We start from the raw sequence: 20319 nt of genomic DNA on the forward strand, positions 1-20319 counted from the left end.
CACTGGATTGTCTGGTCCAGACTCGATTATTTACAGACCGCCACCATATGGCTGGAATATTGCTGAGTGAGGCGTAAAACTAACTCACCATCATCCTCACCCTATATCCGAGTGATATAAGTGTACATTGCTGTACCCCTAGTGTGTGCTCGATATTCTGTGTCCTATCTTTATAAATTATCACAATAAAACGTGCACAACATGTCGACATGCAAAGACACAGATCGGCGAACAGATGTGTTCTTGATGCCTTACAATAACATGACGTCATAGAGTATCATTGTTACTAGTAGAAATTTATGACGTAATGCATGGTGATGCCGACGTCACAGATATGTATTTCCTGTTTCATAACAGTTGTTTGATGTGCATAATGTGGAGTGAGAAATGAAATGAGTGTAGTGTTTCCACACAGAAGGAGAGAATTCTTGGCTCCGTCAAAAGCCCTGCAAGATCTGAAAGAAAAACTCGGTCCTGTATATTTTGATGCTAAATTGATTGAATGTCCTCAAAATGCAGTTGAACTCGCAAAGCTGTTGCAGAGGTTGGAAGAGCTTGATAAACAGAAATTCAAGAGGTTATCGGAAAAGTCCAGGGAACAAAGAGTTTTACAGAATTCGTTATCTTCAAGGTTCGTTAATACATGCGTTTAGCCAAATGCAATCTATTGACTTTTGCCAAATATATCTCTTAAAAAACGTATTGGATCTCCATTTTCTATTTACGATTGGAAATATTTAGGAGATTTATCAGAGTCAATCACTGTTGATATGATATTATTGAATGTTTTGAGAGTGCATTTGCACTTCCTTACAACCATAGTTGGAATGTAGTCGATTTCTAAAAAATGATTGGTGTATGGCATGTTTTTTGCTTGTATACAATTTTCATTTTAAAACAAACGACTAGAAACAAACACTAACAAATGTGTGATGCAAGATGAGTGTCAAAATTAATGTTCTAAGTGAAAAAACATCAAAATCAAGAATGGGACCCCATGCACGTGTATGGGGCTACTGCGTTGTGCACGTATGTGCGGCCCTTAAACCCCGACAGGTCTTAAGGTTTAAGGGCTCTACACACGTACGTTGTGTTTAGGGGGTGGTTATACGGGGAAATGGTTGTGCATTCATAAAAGATGTCTGTCCTTGAAACGTTTATCAACGTTTTCACTTCCTACCCAAACTGAAAGTTCCCCTACTTTTTTAAAGAGTGTAATATGTGTACCTTAGTTTGTTGCAGGGCGACCTATTATCACGGGACCATATTTTATCACGGTAGTTAATGTTGTCTCCATCGAGATTATGAACGGCTACTGACATTTGACATTTTATATATATTTTCAGGTGACTTATGTTTAATTTTCATTTCTGTCACAAACAATAAAGCACACAGTCGCAAATTATTCAATATCATCGTGGCAATCCCTATTGCCTCATTTGGCCCGAAAATTGAAGCAACTCTCTCTTATCGCCGTATTGCTGTTTTCTTACTGTAGTACATGGTACAAGCAAATGAAATTGTGAAACGATTACAAAGACAATTAACGAATCTAAATAGTTTTATTGGTAAAAGTATTTAGGAATTTCATTCACATTAGTAATATGATCATGTTTTCAACCAAACCATCTGAAACTTGTATTCATTTGGATGCAAGGTAACATCAACGTTACAAAGTATTGTTTTTCGGCTTTAAAACGTACCATATTACATTTGCTGCCTTGGATAGGGTGCATTTGCATAATACGTCACTTCTTGTTATATTTTTAGGACGGAAAATATGCAAATGAATTTGCTGTTGTCGTAGGTTTACTCTTGTCATCAGTCTTGAATAAGTAAGTTTTGATTCATGCCAGATGTAATGGCAGTAGGTGTCATGCTAGTTTCAGATATTAGTGAAGTTACTGAAATGATGAATACTTCAATATTTCTACGATTAGACATGAAATTCCAATGAAATAAATTATCTTTTCAAGAATGATGATTTATTTTACGTAACGTGCATGTATAAACAGCCTGGGCGGGGCGTGGTGTTTGTCGCATTGTAAGTTATGGGCACGGTATGAACTGGTGAAATGTTAGTGTTAGATATCCACAACAAAATATCGTGTAGCCGTATCACATGATCGAACAAAACAAACACGATCAGTTTAAAAGGAATATACCAAACTAAGCACAAATCTTTCGAATTCAGTATCAATGAAAAAAACCCCATATGTTTAGACCCCAGTCTCATTTCACACACATCTTTGTTCTTACATTACACTCGATCAGTTGCACGGTAGTCTACAAAACATGAACCTAATCCTAACCTAACTCTAACCCTATTTTCCAGGGCCCGTGAATTGCAGTATACCCGATTTACTTAAACCGGGACCAATTGACGTATTTTCTGCATATGATCGGAAGGGTAAAACTTAAGTGCCCCGTTTTGTCATAGTATGTTTAGCACGCTTACTGCAAACTGTGTCCGAAATAAGACACGGTATATAGTTTTCATGTTTGTAGTTGCACTGTATTTTATGGGTACGGTACAAATTGTTGTGAGCGTTTGATACCCAAAGCAATATCAAAACATCGCGTAGTCATAAATGTTTCTCAAACCATAGGTTACTGTTTGCAGTTTCTTTTACACTCTCAGATGGGAAATGTTTGTTCCACATCTCAGAGTCATTATATAATAATAATACAGATCCTTTGCCGCGAGACAGCAATTCTCCCATAACGTTCACTTTCAGAAATAGTAAACTTAGAAAATATCTCGGCATCCAGGGTTTGCAGGGGCCGCACACAGTAAATGCCAGTAGTCTGGCAGCTATCCATACAGACATGGTCAACCATGTCTATGTCAGTCATGGACAACGCTCTCCGATGAGGATGACACCCGATCCATTCAGTCCACAGGCTTAGCACCAGTCCGAATCGGAGATCCCTACTGGTTAGGTGGCTTATGATTAACGTGAAATGTTTGTCAACTGCGGGACGTAATATAATCCGAGAATCTTGTGGAGATGGTGCATAGATATTGCAGTACAATCCCAGCAAATTAATCCGTTGTATTTAGAATGTTTTTATCACAGTTTGTTTCGACAGTTCATTGTTTCATTATTTGTAATACTAAATGTCTAATTTTTGCCAACCAATTTCGTCAGTTTAACGAAATGCAACATATTTACCTCTTTAACGTCACGCACCTGTCCTGGCTCTCAGGTATGTCAACGTCAAGGACCCGTCTTCTGTCTCATTGTTGTCTTCCTCCTCGTCGGTCAAGAGTTTCTCTGAGATCATCGACCAGAAGAAACTGCCACCTGGCTTCCGGTTCCACGCAAATGGTGACCCGAAGTCGGGGGTCATGGTGCGGGACGAGGACGCCACCGACTCCAGGACGTCCATCACGTCACAGTTCGCCCTTGCAGAGAGGAAGGATAAAACCTGGAGAGATGATGACGTTTTCGACGTCAACGATGACAAACAGGAAGGTGAAGCATCTTCAGAGAGCAAGCCACGTGACCCTGGATATGAAGAGGTAAGGTAGTCTCACCATTAATATTGTCCCGGAGTTTGTCCTGATATGACGGGTGCGATATGAGAAAACTATGGACTAAAGCCGTCACTGAGAAATCAAGAATCTTTGAGTAGTAGAATGGTTTCTGCGTCAAGCACAACGCCAGTGCTGTCACTGGTTCGGGGCCCGATGAAACATTTAATCATGTACGTGTGTATGGTTTCCGGACTGAACACTATTTCTGTGTATACCTGAGAGTTCGTTTTTGTTTGGAGAATGCCGAAAGCTCTGTGAAACCCGGAAACACGTGTATTGCGCTGGCTATCCTATAACTATGGTGTACATAAGCGTTCTTATTGTACTTGCAGATTGATTATAGTCATGAAATTGAAGAACTGGAGATGGTCATTATGCAGTTGGAAGCCCAGTTGATCTCTCAGTCTGACAAGTCCACAGTCTCAGACGACGAAACAGTTTCGTCTAAACACAACTTCCTCCGCGCACACTCACACTCCGGGGAAATCTTCGAGTCGTGTTTAAACAGGACGTCCGCCAACTATGCCTATGATCCCGAACAACAGTCCCGACGGGACAAACGGAATGTCAGCCAGTCAGCTGTCACTAGATTTAAGCCATCAGTAGCTAAAACGTCCAAGTGTCTCGCGTGTCAGTTTAAGTTGAAGCATGTAGGCAATGAGTTCTTCAAACCAAAGGATAAGTGCTTCACAAAGGAGAGATGGCACATCCCACCATCAGGCCGTTTTGTCGCCAGCCCAAACATCTCGGCCACTTCGAGTCTCAGGCTCATAGAGCAGACCCAGCAAAGTAGTGAGTCAGATCGGCTGTCGGGACCTTTCAGAAGAGAACCCGTCAAGATACTTCCAAGGCGACATGAGAGCTCCCCCTTGTTCAACAACAACATCAGTTTGACGACGTCTGACAAGTCACCAAGGAAGCGCCGAGACGGAACCCGGTCTCACACAAGCAGCGTCACGTCCAATATGTTCCCCGGAAGGCACCTAGACGGGACGGTGTCTCACACAAGCAGTTTGACGTCGAGGGTGCTGTCGGGTAGGCGCCTGGACGAAACCCAGTCTCACAAAAGCGACGACAGAGCGTCCCGCAGGCTGCCAGAGGGCTCTCCAGATCAAACCGAGTCTAACACCAGCAGAAGGGTGCTATCGAAGAATCTAAGTCGGGGCTCATCCACCGTTGGGTCCACATCAAGTCATCGGAGATTCCTGTCACCACAACAGAAGGAGTCGAAGATGCAGATCCTCCGATCACAAGCGGTTTGTATAAACAGTTTCCGTGAAAAAGTTGTGATTTGTCATATAATTCAATGTCATCCATGGCCGTTTTTACATACGTACTGTCTGAAATAGAAAATGAACAACTGTTTTTAGGCTGTTACTCTGTATCCCTCAAATTTACACAACTACAAATAGGATATGTCGACATAACGACCAGGGATAACTAATCTACAACATCTGTACAACATCTCTATATAGTCTCCCTGGGTAACTGGACATCATTCAGTGGGATGCCTACAAGAGGACTTCCAGATAAGCATGCTTACTCGTCATCTCATAGATATTTTGTGCTTTTTCATGTGTGTTGACTCGTCTCGTCTGTTGATTAATATCTTCCGTGTCTTTCTTTCATGAAGTTTATGTTAAGATATGCAAAAGTGTATGAAACCTGGCATTCACAGAAAAGTATCGTATTAAATTTCTCACGAGGACTCAATATTGTTACATATGTTAAGAAATGCCCTGTACTTCCCTACTTGAATTCCCCCATGGGATTATCATACCTTAGCTGATGTCTCTGTCCCCCAGCCCGATCTCAACCATCGTCTGCTTCCCCAGTCCTGGTTTCGCATTTGAGACGACCGCTCCAACCTGTTTCTTTTTGTAGTGATACCGAGACTCGTGGTGGCTGCATCCTTAGTGTTTTCGGCATGAAAGTTGTCACTTTTTTACGACAGTTATTGTTTATAATGGAGCTAATTTTAATTTCAAAATGGACGTTTGAAAGTGCTCTTTGTGAATACAATATTATCGCACACTAATTTGCATAAAGCCATGGTCTGTTCCAAATAAGCCTGTTTTGTAATTTTTGCACTAATCCGCATTGCTCATTTTTGCACTAATCTCTCTTCACTAAAGTTCTTTTTTCACATTTCCCATCTCGCTACCACTGGAACTGTAGTTAGGCCGAACTTATGTCAACAAATATTTTGCACCTTCGCATATCAACCACATAAATTGTAGAGATAAACGTGAAAAACAGGGATTTTTTCCTATTTCCGACAGTTCTTTACGCATTAATGCGCCACAGCCATTAATCTGTACTAAACTTATATGCTTTTTGTGGTATGTCAGAAACGGAATGATGCTTTCGCTCGAAAATTCTTTTTGAAACAACTTCTAAGATAAATAGCGAAAGTGCATTACGTGGGAGCGTGAGTTGGCGCGTGTGCAAACTAACATTATTTTGCGACAATGTATGTTTTTCTTACAGACCCTCTGAAGCGAAATAATGTCAATGTATAAATTCCCAGTATCCGCAAATGTGAAATTGATGAAAACCTCCAGGAGTTAAAGTGCTATTAAGGCAGAAAAAGTAACCACATTTCGAATACCCTACCCCAATTACAGCATGGTGACATCTTCTCAAATCCTGAGTTTAAAACTCAGCTGTGTGTTTTGAGAAACGATAACAAGTATAAAACTCAGCTGAGTCAAAATCTCAATGTTAGTTTGAGATTTTGAGTAAAGACTTAAGTGTGTTTCGAGATGTCGGACCCAGATTGTATGCAGATGTCCTCTTAAATGTCAACATATGTAGATAACTTAAGGAAAACCCACCCTCCGAAACACAGCATGGCAATAAAGATGCCACGGACCTCCGATCTTCACAACTGTACAGATGCCACGGACCTCCGATCTTCATAACTGTAAAGATGTCACGGACCTCCGATCTTCACAAATGTTAATATATGACGAATCTGCGATCTTCACAACTGTATACAGGACATTAATCTCCGATCTTCACAACTGTAAACCTATCATTGACCTCCGATATTCACAATTCTAAATATGTGCCGCTGGCGCTCCTGTTCAAAGTACTTTCATTGTAGGAACTGTACGTGGACCAAAGTGGTTAAGCTGAAATAAAAGGTAGAGTGTGTGTGCAGCCTCTGGCTTCAGTACCCGTAATATACCTTAGTACCGGAATGAGCAGTGGTGTGTAGCAGCTATAGTTTCGGTAACAGAGGTGGGGGTTGTCATCATTAGTTATCTTGACTGCGTATAATCTATTAGGATATTACTTCAGTTACATCATGAATCAGTCCGTCCAACCTCCTCAAATGAATATAAGGCATTCCTCACAACTATCAGATATGTTCTACCTCAGAATGATAACTATGAGAAGTTTTGTTGTTTTAGATAGTGGATAACATTAACTTGTATTCGAGACAAAGGATAAGGAATGCTTCATGTGATATTGCATGCCGGGAATGTATTGTTTATGTAAGTGTTATAGATCAGATATGTTGGCAGTGTGTGAGCGTGTGTTGGAAGTCACAGAGATTCGGAGCGGTATTGCACGACCAACAGGAGCTAACTAGAAGTGGTGGTAGTACCTCAGAATGATAACTGTAAACATTTGTGTTGTTTTAGATAGTGGATAACATTAATTTGTATTCGAGATAAAAGATAAATATTATGTATTTCATGTATATAATATTTCATGTGATGTTGCAGGCCGGGAATGTATTGTTTATGTAAGTGTTATACTTGGTAAGGTCGTGTATACTAACGTGAGGTCGCTTGCAAGGTGTGGTGGATAGAAGGTGTTCGTCATGTCGTGATACAGTATAAGACGTCATCTCTTGTTAGGGCTGTGTGTGTGAGGAGGGTAGCCTGTTAGTGAGTAGTGAGTGAGTTTAGTTTTACAACAATATTCTAACTGTATGGTGGCGGTCTGTAAATAATCGAGCCTGGACCAGACAATCCAATGATCAACAGCATCAGCATTGATGTACCTAATTGGGTACCGATGACGTGCCAATCATGTGACCATGGTCGCCTCTTACGACAAGCATGGGTGCTTAAGACCTATTCTTCACGGGTCATAACATATCTAACATCTGACCACATTCTAAATGGTTTTGTTATTTCATGTTCAACATACCACCTTGTGTACAAATACAGGCTGTAGTGACAATGGACAAAGACAATATGATATCCAGTTCCACTGCTACAGTATACGTGAACTATGAATTGTAGTTTTATCTTTTCTCCTGTATTTTCAGGTACGAGAGACACAGAACTGCCAACAAAAAGTCGATGCTTTCATAGACAACCTGAAAAGTCACAACAAACTGACTAAATCCAAACAGCGCTGGGAGTACGGCTGACGGGACGTCATACATACAACAACGCTCAACACACACACACACCACCGGTATGCTGGTCACAAACCAGTCGTATTCATATAACGAGCGATCTGGGACCCGTTTCACAAAGCTGTCATAAACTTTCTCGCAACATTGGTACCTCCTATGTTACAGTATAGGAGGTAGGGGTGCTATTAGGAAACTTACGAGATCTTTAGGGTACTAGAGTTTTGTGAATCGGACCAATGAAGATGACGAGATGAAACTAGGGTGCGTAGCATTGTTTATTGGGGTTTCTCTGGGGATGGGTGCGGATGTTGGGGTGTTGGGTGAGGGTTGAGTCTGTTTCTTCGGGTCAGTCATCTGGAGACTAGCGTGTCACTCGTGTCAGTGGTTACAATAAAATAATTTATATTTGGTGGGAGATCTGTTTTGTACTGATTGTAATCGTCGAAAACATAAAATGAGTACTGTTAGTTTAAACATGATGCAGAATATAGGCTGGAACCTGAGTAACGTGTCAATTGGTTACAATGGTCGTATGGCCGCAAGCCTTATGTTGCTACCTTTACTGGACACGTGAAGGTCTACCCGGGGTAGAACAGGCCTTCAGCAACCCATGCTTGCCATAAAAAGCGACTAACGGGATCGGGTGGTCAGGCTCACAGACTTGGTTGACACATGTCATCGGTTTCCAAATGGCGCAGATCGTTGCTCATGTTGTTGATCACTGGATTGTCTGGTCCAGATTGGATTATTTACAGACCGCCGTCATATGGCTGGAATATTGCTGAGTGCGGCGTAAAACTAAAATCACTCACTGACCTTTACTCGTCAGTTCAGCTCTTACACTCTTACATAAAATACACAAGGCGTGACACTCACGAGCATAGAAACTGAGCAGACAGACTGTTTTAACGTGCAGTTCAATATTTTAAGGTGCAGTTCAGTCGTTCATACGTTTTTCACAAATCACTGTGTTGAGCGTGTTGGTCATTCTTTAATTTAGCGTTCTGCTCATCGTATTCAGTTTGCCTGCCTGCCTTTCATATTTGACCACAGGTCCTCGCATTAGAACTTCCCTCATTCTTTGAACAAACGTCTGGCCGCTCTTCCGTAAACATCGACAGTTTCCGTAGACATTTTAGTGACTAGGAAACAGAAAACGGCTCATTCTGCTTCCCAGGGTCTGCTGCGCTAACGCTTCGGCACTGGGAAGTCCATTTATTATCTGTTTGTTGCCTATGCATAATGAAAAATCAATTGATAAAGTTCAGTCACTGTGCTCTTAACTCCGGGTGTGCCTGTAAAATTGTCGACCCTCAGTAACATAATACAGAAGAATACACTCACATAATGTTGTCTCATTAAGTGTCGGAATCTGTTTGCAAAACACCATGAAATGTTGATGATTACAATAAACATGGTTAATCAAATAATATACACCTGGAAATTAATCAAGCAACACCCCAATTTTTTCTATTGGAGCAACTTTGAAGTGTTCTGACAATCAAAATATGCCGGGTTGATATAGTTTGACACTTTTTTATTCAACAGACGATCTCTGACAAACAACTTAAAGGGAAAAAGTATCAAGACTTTGCTTTATTGCAACGAAATCCAAATTCTTAAAACTGTCTTAAATTCATGAAAAAATGGACACAATTTACTATTCATCCACAGACGTTGTTGTCAGGTGTATTAACACAAATGTCACATGGAAAGAAAGAACAGTCATCTGAGAGTCTGCACACCGACTTTCATCAATATCTAGTGTGTCCTCCCTGCGCACGCACCACCGATTCCAGACGCCTCCTCATTCCTTGGATGAGTCTCCGGATCTGATTCTGGGGGATCCTGTTCCACTCCTCATGCAGGGCAGCCGTCAATTCGTTGAGATTATGGACTGGTGGGTCTCTCTGCCTCACACGACGGCCAATAAAGTCCCACAAATGTTCAATGGGGTTGAGGTCAGGGCTCATGGCAGGCCATGGAATTCTGTCAATTGCATTTTGCCGCAAAAAATCATTTACAGCATGCGCCCTGTGAGGTCTAGCATTGTCGTCCATAAATATGGGTCTCGTTGCCAGAGGATGGTTCTCAAAATGAGGTACCACAGCCCTGTCAAGAACCTCCTGTTGGTAACGAACACCGTTAAGGTTGCCACGGATGGTAATGATATCCAACTTGCAGTTCATGGAAATGCACCCCCATACCATAACGGAACCTCCCCCAAAGGCCACAGTCTCCTGGATGTTCCGTGGAGCCATTGCTGTGTTCCTCTGCCTCCAGACCCGAGTACGACCGTCCACCATGTGCAGCAAGAACCGGCTCTCATCTGAGAAATGGACCTTCCTCCAAGAGGCAATGTTCCAGTGCAAACGGTCATTACACCAGGCCAGTCGGGCTGCCTTATGGGCTGGAGACAGTCTGGGTCGCTTGATTGGCCTCCTTGCCCGGTATCCTGCAGCTTTCAGACGATTCCGAACAGTCCTGTTCGAGATGGGTCTCCCTGGAAGCCACTCCTGTCTCAACCGAGAGCTCGAGTCGAAGGACCTGCGCCGTACAAGTCTCAGTAAAGCTCTGTCCTCCCGGACTGTGGTCTTCCTGGGTCTTCCTGGTCTAGGCAGGTCTTTAACTTCATTAGTGGCCCGGTATTTTTTCAAAAGTTTTGAAATTATGGAATGATGTCGTCCGATTTGAGTCCCGATTTGTCTTAGAGACATACCAGCATTCCTCATGCCGATTATTTGCCAACGAGTGGCCTCTGATAATTTCCTACGTGCCATGACATTGAAATGAATGAAAAACCGAATGCAATCGACACCCTGCGCTTGTAAACACCCCAGGGAAAAAGTGCATTTTTCGAAAGTTGAGGTTAAAGCAATGCACGTGCGCTGTGCAAGCTTCACGCGCGTCATATCAACCCATGAAAAGCTCATGCTGTATGTCAATACATCAAAATTGAATAATCAATCATCAAAATTACTTCGTTAAACTTTGTTAAGTTTTTATGTGTCTTTGAATTTGGTGTTGCTTAATTAATTTCCATATGTATAGATACACAAACACACAAGTACACTGCTTAATACGCTTAATTTGACACACTATTTTACAAAAGTGAATATATAAAATTACCCTGTATGTGCAGTGTGTTGATACATTACCATAGAATGCATACATCACCTTAAAATTACAGAAATAATATTTGAAGAAATACCTCCAGGACAGATGTATATTCCACTATTTTTAGTTTTAGCAATGAAGCCTGTCTTGAATATTGTAGTTTTTTTATCGCTTGAAACCAGTATCGGAATGTACAACTGCTATACATTTATCATTTTAAGCATGATAACACTGGTGATATTAGAATGCTGGTAAGATCAGCAATTATTCAGCTAGATACTGTTAACAAGGATAGAGGTAGATTTTCTAAAATATTCATTTTATCACTGACTTTGTTCAAGTGTGAAATATACGTGAGAGTATAGCCGACAGCAACTTTAAGTCACTTGGCAATACCAATCACACAGCAGGCCAGTGCACTCCCAGCATTCCCCGTCTTCAGACTCCCTTCATTGCCTCCCCTACCCAGATCGTCTTTTCGTCCAGACACCTGCAAAGAAGAAGTATCCAATCAGCCAATGGTCAAGCAATCATGTTCCAGACAGAAATGTACGTTTTTATGTTCAGGGTAACTTGTCCCACACATAAAATCAAACCAAGATAAAAAATCAGAAACTTCCTGTGAATGAGCATATATTTTTAGATATTCTTTAATGTCTCACTTGACAATAGTTGTTGAAGAGAGGTTGTGGAAACATTGCCTTGGGTGGGTGTGTCAGTTAGTACTCACATAACGCTTCGCCAAAATTACCTTTAGAGTTTTCACTGCATGTGTATAAACTGAAATTCTAGCAGATGAATCGTATCGTTATTGTTTTCTTTGTTGGAGTGGTTCGAAATTTTCACATCTTGGAGGAACAATTTCATCTCCTCGATGTATATTTTAGCAAGTGAAAGGTTTAGCTTGTTCAGGTACATTAACACTGTATTTTTTGTTACTGACCAATATTCGTGGTATTCTTAAAGGTGCAGTGTCTACTGGTACTATACATATACAGGAAGGGAGGAGAACTCACTACCTACAGTTGTGAAGCAGCATTGCCGTTTACAGCACTGCATACATTGATCATTCATGTGATACCCGTGAAAGTTTCAACAACTCTCACAACAAACACTGTTGATATTGTTATAGCTAGAAGAGATACTATCACCCTCGTGATACGAGAGGTTCCCATGTTAACCTTTGACCTCCCGGTCATTATCACGCCAGTGGGAATTCAAATTAAAAAACATGTTTTTAATCACTGAGTGCCAGGTCAGGACTGTAGCCGTGGATTCTACTTGCGATGCCGCCCTCTCGTGTGAGGACATGAACTACAGTTCAGTAGGGTATCTCGCCTCTAGTTATCACAATATCTCCCTCCTTTGAACGGAAGACATTGTTGCAATCTGTAGCTACCCACCCGAGCGTGGCTCTCGGGATTACTTCCAATGTTCAGATTCTCAGCTCACGACTGAACGGTTTACTAGTGACTACAGAGGAAGAAGAATTCCATATCACATGTGGGAAGGTATTGAATCTGGTTTCTTCCAATGGACATTGGAAGCATGGGGACATAACTACACAGGTTATACCTTGACATGCATCTACACATGCGTTCACTAACAACTATAGTACCTACACAGGCATTCACCAGTCACTGTAGTTTTGACACATGCATCTACACAGGCATTTGCTTACAACTACACAGGTATTCACTAATCACTATCGTTTTGACACATTCATTGTCACGGTGCTGGCAAGAGTAATGACCCCTACGTTAAGGGTCATTGGCTCAACCACATGTGGTCGTCTAAGAGTGTCATATTGACTGCACCAGTGAACTTGATTAAATTAATATATATGAAAGAGAGCACAACCCAACTGCAAAAATAATACCTTTTATTAGGACTATACACATGAAGATAGGCATCGCCCAAATCAGATAAGTAATATGGAAAAACAATGAACTAGTATTTGAGGACTTAACCTCTGGAAACATAGGATAGATAGGAAACATGTCATCTACCCCCAAAAACATCAATACCAACCTATCCCTGTCAAGACAAATAGTCTAAAAGTTACAAGTGGAACGCCAGACAGAAGGTAAGAATGCAAGGAACTTACCAGCATATCCCTGTGTCCAGCGTCCCAAGGGATTCTAGTTGATGTGAGTCCACCGTGGGAACTGCCACCAACTAGAATGGTCCCTGAAGTTAGATGTGTTTGGCGGACGTCGGAGGGGACAACCTCTGACTTGACCAAGAAATATTAAAAGTGATACTTGGAACTCAGTGCTTGTGTTACTCAAGCACCAGGTTTTAATCCATAGCAAAACTATTAATTGATCTTATGATTTGGTAACTGAACATGTGATAGCAGACACTACTCGCCACCTTCACCTATAACTTTAATTGTCCTAGAGTAACTTATAACGAAGAAATAGTTCAAATAAAGATGATAACAATAGTCTTCCACTGTGTTTTATGGAAGGAAATAACGTATCCCTTCCAAAATAAAGCGGTTAACATAAGTTAGACCATAAATCCTGAAAACTAGTTACTATGGTCCCAATTACATGACAAAAACATTTAAGTTAAATTGAAATGTTGACAGTAAATCTTGACATGAAATGTCCGTGACAAACACAGACACCTTAATACAGGGCTTCGTCACATGCATCTACACAGGCATTCACTTACAACTACATTTCCTACACAGGTGTTCACTAATCACTAGAGTTGTGACACATGCATCTACAAAGGCATTCACTTACACCTATAGGTCTTACACAGGCATACACTAACAACTATAGTTCCTAAACAGGCATTTTCACAGCCTTTCACTTACAACTGTAGTTTTGACACATACATCTATAAAGACCGCCACTAACAGCTATAGTTCCAACACAGACATTCACTAACTATAGTTCCAACACAGACATTCACTAACTATAGTTCCAACACAGACATTTACTAACTATAGTTCCAACTCAGACATTCACTAACTGTAGTTCCAGCTCAGACATTCAGTTACTATAGTTGCGACACAGGTATTCACTTACAACTAAACTTCTGCCAATGATTGAATTTTCGCCCCTCAAACTTATCACTGAGTCCTCAATCCTGACAGCTGCTACTACATCAGCATTGGCAACGATGTTGCTAAGGTCACCAGCATGTCTGTGTAAATACAAATATAATATGAGTCATTCTATTTTCACAATTACAGTTAAGACAACTTCAGGAGTGTTTGTAACTGGACTCATATTACTTGCAGATTTAGTGGATACTCAAAACTGTAAGAACTGAGTTAATGCACTATTCCATACACAAAGAGGTGTGTTAATACTGTATTCAATATACCAAGAGGTGCGTTAATGCTATGTTCAATACACTAAGGGGTGTGTTAATGCTGTACTAAATACACCCTAGATGTGTTAATACTGTATTCAATATACCAACAGATGCGTTAATACTGTATTCAATACACCAAGAGATGCGTTAATGCTATGTTCAATACACTAAGGGGTGTGTTAATGCTGTACTAAATACACCAAGAGATGTGTTAATGTCGTATTCAATACACCAAGAGATGCGTTAATGCAATGTTCAATACACCAAGAGATGTGTTAATGCTGTACTAAAAACACCAAGAGATGTGTTAATGCTATGTTCAATACACTAAGGGGTGTGTTGATGCTGTACTAAATACACCCTAGATGTGTTAATACTGTATTCAATATACCAACAGATGCGTTAATACTGTATTCAATACACCAAGAGATGCGTTAATGCTATGTTCAATACACTAAGGGGTGTGTTAATGCTGTACTAAATACACCAAGAGATGTGTTAATGTCGTATTCAATACACCAAGAGATGCGTTAATGCAATGTTCAATACACCAAGAGATGTGTTAATGTCGTATTCAATACACCAAGAGATGCGTTAATGCTATGTTCAATACACCAAGAGGTGTGTTAATACTGTATTCAATACACCAAGAGATGCGTTAATGCTATGTTCAATACACCAAGAGGTGTGTTAATACTGTATTCAATACACCAAGAGATGCGTTAATGCTATGTTCAATACACTAAGGGGTGTGTTAATGCTGTACTAAATACACCAAGAGATGTGTTAATGTCGTATTCAATACACCAAGAGATGCGTTAATGCTATATTCAATACACCAAGAGGTGTGTTAATACTGTATTCAATACACCAAGAGATGCGTTAATGCTATGTTCAATACACCAAGAGGTGTGTTAATACTGTATTCAATACACCAAGAGATGCGTTAATGCTATGTTAAATACACAAAGGGGTGTGTTAATGCTATATTCAGTACTCCAAGAGATGCGTTAATGCTATGTTCAATACACCAAGAGATGTGTTAATGTCGTATTCAATACACCAAGAGATGCGTTAATGCTATGTTCAATACACCAAGAGGTGTGTTAATACTGTATTCAATACACCAAGAGATGCGTTAATGCTATGTTCAATACACCAAGAGGTGTGTTAATACTGTATTCAATACACCAAGAGATGCGTTAATGCTATGTTCAATACACTAAGGGGTGTGTTAATGCTATATTCAGTACTCCAAGAGATGTGTTAATGCAATGTTGAATACACTAAGGGGTGTGTTAATGCTATATTCAATACTCCAAGAGATGTGTTAATGTTGTATGCATGTCCAACAAAGATAACTAGGGGCCATCATTCCTGATGACCCATCACTGACCGTGACCCATCTCTGAACAGTTAGAACAAAGACCAAGACTGACAAACCCTGGGTATATATAACGGCACAGACAATAGGGCCGGAGGGAAGGGACCTAACCTAACCTGAGTTTTGTAGACATCACAAGTAGTCTGCACTGTAAAACATGCATACTACTTAAGGAAGTTAAATCACACCCCATTCAGCCATATGGCTGTAGCTTATCAATCGTGCCATCCTCCAATAATATACCCATTCCATCGTAAAATATTCTTGACTGCTGCAGAAGTAATGCTACCAGGCAGTGTCCTTCGTTACCTATTTTCATCTTCTGGTGCGCCATGCGTCACTCCGAAAGGGTTGTAGTGTGACCCAACACTGAAGCAGCCTATGAACATGTCACAATGTCAGCTTCCTTCAAACTGGGCAAATAAAGTCACGTACTTGCCATAGTAAACACAAAAGGCATACAGAAAATACACAGAACTTATTAATGCAATATAAATATAACTACATCATTTGATAGAGAAAACAATTTAAAGGAGGAACATTGAACAGAAACTACTGAAAACATTAAATAGTCAAAGTAATTCCATAATTAGAACACACACATTTCAAAATCCCAACCTATATGACAATGAATTGATATTGAAAGTGGACTTGTTAATATTCACAACCATGCATGCACTGTTTCAACAACACAACAAAACAAAAAATCACCATCAACAACAACACAACAAACAAACACACCAAAACAGGATCACTGATATACACACGTTTGTGCTGAGACTGATTTTCTGATCAGGGTCACTGAAATTTCCTCTACATGGCTACCACAAAATTTCTTGAGAGATTCAATGAGGCTTTGAATGTTGTGGGGTGAGTGAGTGAGTTTGTTGGTGTTTAGCAGTGTTCCAGCAATATCGCCAGAAATGGTCATCACGCATTATGCTCATGTGAGGAATCGACCCTGGGCCTTCGGTGTGATGAGCGAATGCTTTAACGGCTAGGACATGCCACCGCACCCACAGCAATTTGCAAACTTTCTTGTCACCCTGAATCTTCATGCATAGATCTAAATATGAAACAGTTGAGGCGGTCTGACTTGTCTCCCTAATTTCAAGTTGCGGTGGATTATTGAACAATATTATATCATCCATGTACTGGAAAGTTAAGTTCAACTTCTTGGCCAGATCACCTTGTTTGTATTTTGCCAATCCAGTAAGAAATTCTGATTCACATGGATACAGAAAAAGATCCGCAAGGAAGGGTGATCATGGAAATGTCTCCTCCTTGTCGAAATGTTTTACTCCCAGATTTCAAACAATTACCCCAGCAGAGTGTACGTATGCCCCACATTCCCCTCCAAAAAACCTTAAACTGGGTAAACACCACACTACGTATCACTAAATCAACAGGACTGTGAGATGTATGTCACGATGACCGATAAGGTACCCAACAATTACCATTTGTCGTATCTCCAAACTCGTGGACATGGAAGCCATGTGATCCCTCCGTCAGGCCGGTGATGGTGCCCGTCACAGTCACTGATCCGTCCGGATTCTGATAGTCATAGAAGGTCAAGGTCATTATGTATAATCTATACTTGGGTCAACATTTGAACGATTAAAGTTAATAGTTGAAGATTTGGGTGGAGCCTAGAATCAAGTACTATTGAAGAAAATCTCAAAGACGCCACCCCCACCCCCACCCCCACCCAATTAATTTCAAACAATGTTCAGTGCTCAGATTAATTTCATGTGCAAACTTGCAACCTGCATGCTTCAGATGTCCTCGTGATGTCATTATTGTCACATGATTTGACATCACGAACCCACCAATTTCTACTGATTGTATGGATCCCGAACTCAAACCCAAGTATGACTATGGTCTCATTTATGAAAAAAAGGTCTTTCCCTGATCACGTTTGTAAGCCATGGAGATTCGAAAGAGTACAAATCCCAAACAGGAGTGAGTGAGTTTAGTTCTACGCCGCACTCAGCAATATTCCAGCAGTATGGCGGTGGTCTGTAAATAATCGAATCTGGACTAGACAATCCAGTGATCAACAACATGAGCACCCATCTGCGCAACTGGAAGCCGATCACATGTGTCAAACAAGACAGCGAGTCTTACCATCCGATAGTGTTAGTCGCTTCTTACGACAAGCATAGTCGCCTTTTGGGACAAGCATGGCTTGCTGGAGGCCGATTTTCCCCCGGATCTTCGCGGGTGAGATAAAGAAAACCCTTTACTTGTCACAAGTACTTGTCACAAGTACTTGTCAAAGGCGACTGACTGGCTTCGATAGTCTGGTTCTGTGACTTGGTTCATTGTACGCCTTTGTATCCCAGTTACGTGGGTCGAAGCTCATGACATTAGCTTGAGAAGGCTTCGTGGCTCCAGAGCTCACATGTTCTCCACTGCATGGGTAAGGTGCCAACCAGCCTACAAATGAGGGCAATCCGTGACTCCAGCCCACAATCATAGGTTTGGGACACATTATTGGCAACACCTCTATAAAGTGAATTCCGGTGTCTTAAATGACATGATGTATTAGTGTGACAGCTGGTACTGGCGATTTCGGAGCCGTAAGCATTTTGACGATAGAACCAGGGACAACGGAGCTACGGCCAAGAACAACCATGGAACCCTAAATAGCTGTAGGCAGCGTAAATATTGTTAATGTAGAATCACCGTAAAACCTCTAAGATCTATTTCTACCTCATTACCCTTCCTTCTTTAACCAACTGTGAGCAGCACCAAAAGGCTTATACAGTAAAAAGAATAAAATTGTATTGACTAACTGAAGACATGAAATCCAGTTCCACTAAGAAATAAATTATTAATGTCTGTGCAAAATAATAAAGGCATCTGTGCTACGTTTTAAAAAACTGGAATGAATTGACAGAAGTAAACTACAAATCAAATGTTCACTCATGTCGCATTATATAGACACATGATCATGCATACACACACACACACACACACACACACACATACACACACACACACACACACACACACACACACACACACACACACACACACATACATGCGACATATGTCAAGTTCTCATTCCTCAAATACACTCAAATATTATTTCAGTTAAACTGAGGGATAACAACTTGCCCAAAGCGTAAATTAAATGTGATGTGGGTTTGCCAACAATACATCTAGATCGTTAACTCGTCCTAGATATTAGGCCTCAGATCACTTGACTTGCCAGCATAGGGCCCGACTCTGATATATTTATAGGTGTGACCTATAAAGATGTGACAGTGTATCGAAAAAAATGGCGGCCAGGCTCCGCTCTGCCGGGTTTCGGTCTGACAAACGCTTACATCGCCATGCGAAGCTTATTTAATGGTTACAGAGAAGGAAGCGTTTGTCAGACCGAAACCGAGTTGAGCCGAGCCGAGCCACCATTTGTTTCGATATATAATAACACACCTTTTATATATCTTATATACATAGGTCATAATAAGAAATGTATCGGTCGCCTGTGCCTGCAAGAACACGCTGACGTTGCTATCTACCCTAGAAAAATAAAATGCAAGGTAAGAAACACAAATTGTCACACCGCCTGCGAGAAGTAAATTGTTCCCTGGACTGCACCCATCAGCACACACACTGCATTTATAAACATTTTTCACAAGTAGAATTCCACCGTGAAGCACTTGTTGTGGACGAGACTGTGAAGAAATGCACCGTATTGGTTGCCACAGTGGCGTGAGCAAATCAAATAAGAACGGAATAAACCCTATCCAGTAAATTTGTTTCCTCAACAAGAGGGAGGGAGGGAGGGAGGGATACCGTCTGTCTTTCCGACAATGTCAGCTCAATTCCGTCACTGTGGCACATGGGATTCTGGCTTCTGTATATTACCGTCAGCTTCCCCAGTTCTGGGTTAAACATCTACCCCACTTTGTACAATATCCCAGCAATAGCATTGTGGGTGACACCAGAAATAGGATTCAAAAATTGTATCCCTGTGAGAATCGTACCGAGATCTTCATCGTGACCAGCGAATGCTTTAACCACACGGCCACTCCATCGCCCTCATAATCAGTGCCTAGGATAGATTAAATGTCGTACACGTCTTTCACAAGTCCAAGCCACGATATCCTCAGGTGACAAAGCAAACTGACCCTCCAAGTTGACGATTTGTTCCTATACATTTTTCCTCTCTTTATAAAATTAATGTGTGGGATTTATTCAAATATTCACCAATATACGACGCTCGAATATGGACGAAAACTGACCACCCACAGTGCAGGCCTACTATTTATATCTGAGTGATGTAAGTGCACTGTGTGTTAAAATTCGATATTCTTTGTTCTGTCTTCATAAATTATCACAATAGAGCTTCCACAGCTTGTCGCCATTATAACTTTATCACTTGTCACGAGAGCGGCATGAGTAACCTCGATGCTTGTTTATGGTCCCTGAGACGGAGGGACCAGTGAAAAACGTATTTATCTTACCGAACACCTCAATGATAATTTGGAACTGTTAGAAGCATGGGTATCGGAACATACACTTCAGCTAACCCGTGTGACTCAAACG

The 20319-nt window shown here is 41.0% G+C and overlaps 2 protein-coding genes across 4 annotated transcripts; one reads left to right on the top strand and one right to left on the bottom strand.

Moving 5' to 3' along the window:
- The first annotated feature begins 392 nt into the window (after positions 1–392).
- LOC137288024 (uncharacterized) lies at positions 393–7934 on the top strand. The gene is made up of 4 exons (XM_067820384.1): positions 393–631; positions 3211–3526; positions 3874–4797; positions 7830–7934. Exons 1-4 carry the CDS (start codon positions 393–395, stop codon positions 7932–7934), a joined length of 1584 nt encoding a protein of 527 aa, XP_067676485.1.
- A 1143-nt stretch (positions 7935–9077) lies between these two features.
- Positions 9078–19493, bottom strand: LOC137287530 (superoxide dismutase [Cu-Zn]-like). Of its 3 annotated transcripts, XM_067819877.1 has the most exons (7): positions 19334–19488; positions 17217–17313; positions 16069–16138; positions 14087–14201; positions 13147–13275; positions 10978–11529; positions 9078–9359 (listed from the first exon to the last, which is right to left on the bottom strand). In XM_067819877.1, the coding sequence occupies exons 1-6, from the start codon at positions 19397–19399 to the stop codon at positions 11422–11424; spliced, it is 585 nt and encodes a 194-aa protein (XP_067675978.1). In that variant the 5' UTR covers positions 19400–19488; the 3' UTR covers positions 9078–9359; positions 10978–11421. The 3 variants fall into 3 exon arrangements, with proteins under 3 accessions (XP_067675978.1, XP_067675979.1, XP_067675980.1); XM_067819878.1 differs by lacking the exon at positions 13147–13275 and having other exon boundaries at positions 14084–14201; positions 19334–19493; XM_067819879.1 differs by lacking the exon at positions 13147–13275.
- Between the last annotated feature and the right edge of the window lie 826 nt (positions 19494–20319).

Source organism: Haliotis asinina, chromosome 6 (assembly GCF_037392515.1).
Source record: "Haliotis asinina isolate JCU_RB_2024 chromosome 6, JCU_Hal_asi_v2, whole genome shotgun sequence".
NCBI classification, from domain to species: Eukaryota; Metazoa; Mollusca; class Gastropoda; order Lepetellida; family Haliotidae; genus Haliotis; species Haliotis asinina.

Coding starts and splice junctions, on each gene's coding strand:
- LOC137288024 (XM_067820384.1), top strand. CDS start 393: ATGAGTGTAGTGTTTCCACACAGAAGGAGAGAATTCTTGGCTCCGTCA. Junction 632..3,210: donor CAGAATTCGTTATCTTCAAG/GTTCGTTAATAC, acceptor CCTGGCTCTCAG/GTATGTCAACGTCAAGGACC. Junction 4,798..7,829: donor AGATCCTCCGATCACAAGCG/GTTTGTATAAAC, acceptor CTGTATTTTCAG/GTACGAGAGACACAGAACTG.
- LOC137287530 (XM_067819877.1), bottom strand. CDS start 19,399: ATGTTTATAAATGCAGTGTGTGTGCTGATGGGTGCAGTCCAGGGAACA. Junction 14,202..16,068: donor GCACCAGAAGATGAAAATAG/GTAACGAAGGAC, acceptor GTATTTACACAG/ACATGCTGGTGACCTTAGCA. Junction 11,530..13,146: donor CTGGACACAGGGATATGCTG/GTAAGTTCCTTG, acceptor TCTTCTTTGCAG/GTGTCTGGACGAAAAGACGA.